The sequence below is a fragment of the Pan troglodytes genome, chromosome 10 (assembly GCF_028858775.2).
Source record: "Pan troglodytes isolate AG18354 chromosome 10, NHGRI_mPanTro3-v2.0_pri, whole genome shotgun sequence".
NCBI classification, from domain to species: Eukaryota; Metazoa; Chordata; class Mammalia; order Primates; family Hominidae; genus Pan; species Pan troglodytes.
The window spans coordinates 43,894,067-43,902,500 of NC_072408.2; the positions used below are offsets into that span (position 1 = coordinate 43,894,067).

The window sequence follows — 8,434 nt, forward strand, 5'->3', positions numbered from 1 at the left end:
TCATACAAGCAGTAAGTGGCAACGCAGGGCTTAAAATCTAGGACTGTCTGACTCTATAATCTATGCTTTTAATGACAACAGTATAGAACCACCAAAATGTTTCTCAAATTAGCCCCCGCCTCTCCATCTCCGTCCGCCTGTCCTACTTTTGGACCTTCTCTAAAAGACTTCCAACAGGTCTTTTGCCTCCCATCTCAGCCTGCTCTTGCCCTGTGCACCCACACACACCCTGCCTCACCCCACCCTTCCCAACAGAAGGCTGGTAGTGAATGAATTCATCCTCCACACCACTGCCAGAATTCCTTCCAAAGGAAAAAATGAACATTCATTTCCCACATGGAAACTTTCAGTAGAAGCCCCTTACCTAGAAGATAAAGGTCAGCCCTCAAGATCCTGTACACCTGGGGCAGCCTGACGTCCCCCTGCTTCCCCAGCACAAGCACATCATGCTGGTCTCCTCATCATAAAAGTTCTTTAAACATACAGTGGACCTTCATGCCTTTGTCTTTTTACTCAAGGTATTTTCATTGGCCTGGAATGTTCTTTGCCCTCTTGCCTCTCTTAAAAATTCCAACTCATTCTTCAAGACTCCTTTTTTTTTTTTTTTTTTGAGATGGTGTCTCGCTCTGTCACCCAGGCTGGAATGCAATGGTATGATTTCGGCTCACTGCAACCTCCACCTCCTAGGTTCATGTGATTCTCCTGCCTCAGCCTTCTGAGTAGCTGGGATTACAGGTGCCCGCCACCACACCCAGATAATTTTTGTATTTTTAGTAGAGATGGGGATTTCATCATGTTGGTCAGGCTGGTCTCGAACTCCTGACCTGAGGTGATCTACCCGCCTCGGCCTCCCAAAGTGCTGGGATTACAGGTGTGAGCCACCGTGCCTGGCCTTTTTTTTTTTTTTTTTGAGACGGAGCTTTGCTCTTGCTGCCCAGGCTGGAGTGCAATGGCATGATCTGGGCTCACTGCAACCTCTGCCTCCCGGGTTCAAGCAATTATCCTGCCTCAGCTTCCCAAGTAGCTGGAATTATAGGTGTGTGCCACTACACCCGGCTAATTTTTTGTATTTAGTAGAGACAAGGTTTCACCATGTTAGTCAGGCTGGTCTCGAACTTTTGACCTCATGTGATCTGCCCGGCCTCAAGACTCCTTTAAATGTGCCCTCCTCTGTGAGACTCTTCCCAACAATTCTCCTGTCTCTCTGATCCAATCCTGGGTCAGCCTTTTCTTTTTTTTTTTTGAGACGGAGTCTCGCTCTGTTGCCCAGGCTGGAGTGCAGTGGCGTGATCTCGGCTCACTGCAAGCTCCGCCTCCCAGGTTCACACCATTCTCCTGCCTCAGCCTCTTGAGTAGCTGGGACTGCAGGCGCCCGCCACCACGCCCGGCTAATTTTTTGTATTTTTAGTAGAGACAGGGTTTCACCATGTTAGCCAGGATGGTCTGGATCTCCTCTGACCTCATGATCCGCCCACCTCAGCCTCCCAAAGTGCTGGGATTACAGGCGTGAGCCACTGCGCCTGGCCGGGTCAGGCTCTTTCTAATCTGTTTAAAACCATATCACCCAGAAGGTATTCAGTATATACTTATTTAAATGAATTGAAAGTCATATGAGCAGCATGGACTTACTACTTTAAAAACCACATTATTAGAAACCTAACACCTTGGAAGCTCTGCATATTCTGAATGAAGAATATACTAAACCACTCAGAGGGAAATAGTTATTAACCATTTTACCACAGACGACTAAACAACTACCATGGCCCTTCCCTTGTTTCAGCTGGTCTGGGTCTTAAAAAGACTTTGGAAAACCCAATCTACCCTCCTCTAGCAGCAAATCAATTCCCACAGTCAGCCAGGAGGTTCTAACCACTGCCCTACCTCTTTCAACAAGGAACAAGCCCTAGATTTTTGCTGTTTCTAAAAATATGCAGCTTTTAAATATATCCATCATTTTGGTGCTCTCTACTGCAGAGCTTAATAAAAGCAAAGCCACTGAAATTCAGGAGATGTCACAGCTCAAAGTACTCCTGTGTCAAGCAGAATGTCTGGGCATGACTGATGGCATAATTTCCCCACAGAACAAGTCTTGTCCCACGTCAAGGAAACATACATAAAAACACGCAAAGTTCTCACAAATAAGATCCTCTGCGTTTTAGCTAGAATGGCAACAGTGATCTTTGTGGATTTTTTTTTCTTTTTTAAGAATGGACTTGAAGCCAAGAATTTGAGACCAGCCTGGGCAACAAAGTGAAACCTTCCACACACACAAAAAAAAAAAAAAAAAAAAAATTGCCAGGCTTGGTGGCACATGCCTGACATCTCAGCTACTCAGGAGACTAAGGTGGAGGATCTCTTGAGCCCAGGAGGTTAAGGCTGCAGTCAGCTGTGATTGCACAATGGCACTGCAGCCTGGGCAACAACAGAGCGAGACCATATCTTAAAAAAAAAAAAAAAAAAAAAAAGGAATGCAATACCATTGTCACAAAAATAATGGTTTATCTTCATTAAAAAAATTCTTTGCGAGGCAGGCGGATCACCTGAGGTCAAGAACACAAGACCAGCCTGGCTGATGTGGCGAAACCTTGTCTCTACTAAAAATACAAAAATTAGTCGCTGTGGTGGCGCATGCCTGTAATCCCAGCTACTCAGGAGGCTGAGGCAGGAGAATCACTTGAACCAGGCAGGTGGAGGTTTCAGAGAGCGGAAATTGCGCCACTGCACTCCTGCCTGGGAAACAGAGCAAGACTCTGTTTCTAAATAAATAAATACATAAATAAGTAAGTAAAAAAATTCTTTTGCATTCATGTTCACATTTAATAGCTAGCTGAGCTATACCCTGAGACCTAAACAACCCCAAGCTCCTTTATCTTAAATTCTCGTCTTATGCCAAGGTCCAGTGTTTGGTTCATTTGCCTCATCTGAGAAAGACTTGGTCAACAAAAGGCAGTACAGGAAATAGTGCTGATGCTATGCTGGAGGCCCACATTGCCTTTATTTTCACCCCCACCAAAAACCCTTGGGCAACTGGTACAAGTCAATGATTCACCAAATCCCAACTCTAAGCTTTACTGGATGTCCTTAAACTCCCCTTGTGGTTGCTCAGAGATCAATGATTAGCTGTCACCACCTCACAGGAATCTGGCACACTCCTGTTTCTCAAAAGGGGCCCTGAAATTGAGCACTCCACTGCTCAGGTGGAACCAGCTGAATTTTAATAGATGTACGTACAGTTGCAAAGCTTAGAGAGGCAGGACTTCTGTAGTGGATAATTGTGTACTAGACCTTGGGAATCCCAGGGAATGAGAGATTTTCTGTGAACCCATTATCTTATCTTATTACACGTCAGACTCCAAAAGAAGGGGAACTAGGAAACCAAATGACTCAATGCTGGTAGAAACAAATGCAGGGCCTCCAGCCTTCTCTATAAGCACTCTATCCTGCTGGGAAACTGATGAAAGCCAAGCACAGACACGATGCCCTGGAGAACTCGGTACCTGAGCCAGACCCTGAGGTGGAGAGATCGTAGACAAGATCCTGGAGCGTCTTGTCTTTGGAGAGACACATCTCACATGAGGGATCTTCCATGTCCAGTCTCTGGCGGTTGTGATAGACACGCTGATGATAGTTAATGACAAGGAAAACAATGATGATGATGAGGAACAGGAGGAACACCGGGCCGGCGATGATGCCTACCAGCTCCACCGGGCCCCACATGGACGGGTGCTCGGGCTCCTTGAGATGACCTGAGTCAAGTGAGAGAGGAGAGGGAAAGAATGAGAAGTAAAAACAAGGGAAAGAGTAAAAACACCTCCCTCAAAGTGAAGAGTGAAAAAGACCCCTTTCCCTGTCGATGTGTTCAGGCTTCCTTGATCTCTCTGATCTTCCTGGGCTAGTCTTGTCTGCCTAGATGCTCTCAAGTGCCCAACTTCTTTAGTTAAGGCACCTCTTTCCACAGTCAAACCCACAACCCACTTTGTCATCTCACGCATTTCGTGGTACTATCCCCGCCTCAGGCCCCTACACAGATGCCTGTTTCTGCTCTTTAACTTCCCACAGCTCCTCTAAGCTCTGCTTTAGTTTCTCTCCTTTTCCTGTGGGCTCCACAGTAATGCCTCCTGAATGGTAGACTTGCAAAAGGATGGTATGTGGTGTTTCTCAGCTTTGGTCACTGGCCTTTTCCTATTCTGGTCCCTCCTCACATCTAACCATCATCCTCCCTTGCGGAGTCACCTTTGCTCGGCTCTGGGGCCATCTCTTTCTGGATCAGTCCCACATCCTCCCATGGGAATCCCTGCCTGGTTCTTCCACTCCTCACCGTTGCCTATGGCTGCTAAGCCACTACTCTAAACACTGCGGGCACCTCTGGGACTAACTTGAAAATCTGCTTCCTCACCCTCTAATCTACAAAAGCAACTGCTGAGAAACCCCAGCCTTTGTCACCTTCGGGAACATCCAAAAGGCATCTTTATCGTCAAACCAAGTGAGTGGGCAAGAGTAGAAAAAAATGAAACGACGGGGTACCCTATCTCCAAGCTGAGCCACTAGCCCAACAAGGGCATGCACTCACCACTGGGCACCCTCAAGTCGATCCTGTTGCAGTAGTCAGTGTAGCAGCAGTGGGTGTTGCGCAGGTCCTCCGAGCTCAGGCAGTAGAAGGGCTTTCCGGCAGGGACCAGCTCCACTTTGGGGATGCAGGTGCGCACATGGTGCTCCATCCCATCCAGATTGAAAATGGAAACCATGCAGGCCCCATCTGTCTCACACGTGTAGTTGGCCTGGAGGCAGCTGGTGCACGCACACAGCAGAGCTGCAGGAAATTGGGGAGCAGACATTGACATCAATGGTGAGATCTTTTGCAGGTCCTTTTCCAAACTTAGAATATAATCCCTTAGCATACTTGATGTTCCAAAACAGTTTTTATAGAGATGGGGCCAAAAAGATATCCTTAACTGAGCACAACTTCACCTGTTTATTTAGCTCACAAACAAGGCTTTTGAAGCTCCACTATTATCCTCTAAGTGCTCTACTTTATGCCTGTGAGAGACAGAGGAACTACCTTTTCTTCAAATTGAGATGCCTGACAAGAGGAAAGCATCTTCCTTTTGGAGAATGTGGGGCTGCCCCCCACTTCATGCAGAGCCACCTAGGGTTCCTGGAGCTATCACCAGCCCTATCTCCCCCAGCAGGAACCAAGCACACCCACGGCTTCCTGCAGCATGCATGCTCTCACACATTCTTTTGCTGCAATGCTTTTTTCCTGCCTAATTCTTACATATCCTTCAAAATTCAACTCAAATGTCACTTCTTTTGAAAAGCTTTCCCTGACCACTCCATTATTGTCCTCCTGCCTTTAGAAGTCCAAGTCAGGTGCCCCTCTCATTCACGAGGGGCAAAAATGATATCCTCCAAAGAGAACTTGAGAGCCTCCCTCATGAAGTTATTGTGAGAATTAAGGGAGATAATGCATTAAAAGTGCACAATACATTTAACCCATCCTGAAAGGCCCTGGATAGCATGCACATGCATTCACGCATGAGTGTGCGTGCGCACACACACACACACACACGAATTTTTTTCAAACAGGCAGTGTACACAATCACCTCTGGGATTAATGAGTTTTGCTGGGTAAGTATCATACATAAGTGTGTCCCATTTGACAGGAAATTACTGCAAATGAATTTGGCGCCTCTGAAAACCTCTTCAGCAGCCCTGGAATCTGAAATCCTTTATTTATTCAACTAACAAGAATAGCACAGACAGCAGCAGTTGGTTCTCCCCAACACTGTCTCCCATGAGACTAACCTAGCTCTGACCTCTTGGCATGGGCAGGAGTGTTGCTTTGCCCACTAGAACACTGAGGCTGGGGCTCAGAAGTGCTGAAGGAAGCACTCACACATTGGTGGGTGGAGGTGGTGGGGGCCCAACTGAGTCCCAGATCACACACTAAGTAAATACTATCTGGATAACAAGTGGGAATGCATTCACACTATGGCCCCTGGAGATGAGACACTTATGGGCAGTCCCATGAAAAGCCACCCGGTCATAACTCACCAATTTAGGCTGTACAAGTCTATCTTCGTCTCTTCCTCCAATATTCTGAAAGGCATCTCTTGGCTTTTCAAATCCAAAGACAGATTCTAAATATCTCAGTGCCCAACCCCTCCTTCCTTAGGCTTTCTATAAATGAGCCGATTCCTTGCTAGTCCCACCCGAGGAAACCAAGGAGGCAGCCCTGGCAGGTGGATAGACAGTGTAGACAGTGCAGATCTTCACTTATGGCCTGTTGTATTTTTTCACGTTTCATCAGATCCCTTTCTTCTGGGAGAAATTCCAAAACATGCAGCCTCTTGCTTCAGAGTTTGGGTAGTGTTATTTCTTAAAGGCAGAACATTTAAAGTAGGTGCCTATTAGACTAGGATCCAAATCATAAAAGGGATTTTTAAAAGTAAATTTCTCCTGAATTTTTATTCTAACCCATTTAGACACAAAAAAGACTAAGGAATCGCTTCATTTTCCCTTCCAAATACCTTTGTTTGCTCCCTCTCTTATTCTTTCTGCTTTTACATTTACTTCTGAAACTCACAGAATACTTGATCCAAAGCTCTTTTACTCACACTGGAATCTTAAGAAAGCTAACTCCCGTTCCCCTTTGTGGCAGTGGGGACATTCAGGCACTTTAAAAGGGGTTCTCTATGGAAAGCATACCTCTCAATATTTGTGCTGTGATGTCCAGCAAAGAGAACAACATTGGTTCTATTTTGGGAAGCAAGAAGGGAAAAGTAACAACTTCAAGAGAGGACTATTCTGAGCACAGTGAGACACAAGCCCAAACCCACAGTTGCCTTTCAGAAAAGCGCTCACTCCAGAGCCCACCAATTAGAGGGACTGAATAGTCAGGAGCCTCTGCTTCCAGATACTTATGCTTATTTCGTTAGTTCACAACCTCTTTCACAGTGATTCATTCTGGAGAACGAACACACCCACACGTGGCTCATTATTTTTGGGAAGTACTTAAACAATCTTGGTGTAAGACAGGAAAGAACAAAAGTGGTGAAATCTATGCTAGACAGGACGAAGAACGGAACTGGGGGCTGGGCCGTGTGGGTTTGTGATAAGGCGCTGGGTGAGTCCCTGAGCCTATCTGGGCCTCAACTACCCAACCAGAAAACACCGTTTATCTTACAGAGATGGTATGAAGATTAGCCAAGCAACTGCTAAGAGCTGCGGGTCCTCTGAGAAAGGCCACTCTACACATATCTATGTTTAATTACATATTTTACAGAGTGAGAAGTCTGAAAAAGATATATTTTAAAGATAACTACCACCACTGCCCATACCCCTGAAAAGGTCAGAATTACCATCACTAGTAGCCACAGTGGGGATCATAGCAGGACAGGTCAGAAAGGCTCAAATGCCAGCTTTAATATTAACCACATGACCTTGAGCAAGGTATTAACCTTCTCGCACCCGTTTCCTAATCTGTAAAGTGGGGCTGTTAATGTGCAGCGTTAGGCAATTTTGTTGCTGTGTGAACCTCACAGCGTGTACTTACACAAACTTAGATGGCATAGTCTAAGTGGTGTAGCCTCTTGCTCCTAGGCTAGAAACCTGTACAGTATGTAACTGTACTGAATACTGTAGGCAACTGTAACACAAGAATCATCTGTATCTAACATAGAAAAGGTGAAGTAAAAATACAGCATTATAATCTTATGGGACTACCATCATGTAACAGTGTGGTCCCTCACTGACCAAAATGCTGTTATACGGCACGTGACTGTATTTCACAGGGCTATGTAAGAATTACATGAAGAAATATATATCTATTTTTTAGAGACAGGGTTTTGTTATGTTGCCCAAGCTGGACTCGAATTCCTGGGCTCAAGGGATCCTCCAGCCTCAGCTTCCTGAGTAGCTGGAACTACAAGCATGTGCCACCACGCCCAGCTAATATATTTTTTAAAGTACTTAACAACTAGTAGATATTCAATAAATATTAATCCCCCCCTCAATGTAAAACCTAAAAACAAAACAAAAAACCACCACCCAAGTAAAAATGTGTCTCCTTAACCACTAATTAGGAAGTGGCAAGTTTCAGTAAGAAACTGCTGTTCAAGTTTCAGCTCTATCAGGAACTAGTTGCATGGCTTTGGGCAAGTCATTTAACCTCTTTGAACCTCATTTTTCTCATGATTAACCAGAAAGAAGGGATTGAACTATATGACCTCTAAAATCCTTTCCAGCTATGTTTGAATCTAGTTTTGTTTTTAAGTTCACACTGTTTGATCACTGACCCAACACTGGACAATTCTGCTCTGTTTTATATGCCTTTTCCTAAACATCTTTTAAAGATAGACATTTTGGCTAGCCTTCTGTTAACATTCATTTCCACTGAAACAAAAGTGATAAATTATAAAAACATCTAAATTTA

General features: G+C 45.1%; 1 protein-coding gene across 4 annotated transcripts in view; it reads right to left on the reverse strand.

Moving 5' to 3' along the window:
• Positions 1-8,434, reverse strand: part of ACVR1B (activin A receptor type 1B) — a 45,725-nt gene that overhangs the window by 16,979 nt on the left and 20,312 nt on the right. For 3 of the 4 annotated variants that reach the window (XM_003313692.7, XM_001145219.8, XM_063786661.1), the window contains exons 2-3: positions 4,571-4,810; positions 3,498-3,746 (exon numbers count right to left, since the gene is read on the reverse strand). In XM_003313692.7, the coding sequence (XP_003313740.1) occupies positions 3,498-3,746; positions 4,571-4,810 (489 nt within the window). Of the gene's footprint in view, positions 1-3,497; positions 3,747-4,570; positions 4,811-6,054 lie in introns of all 4 variants that reach the window. The other variant, XM_009425365.5, reaches the window with a different exon arrangement.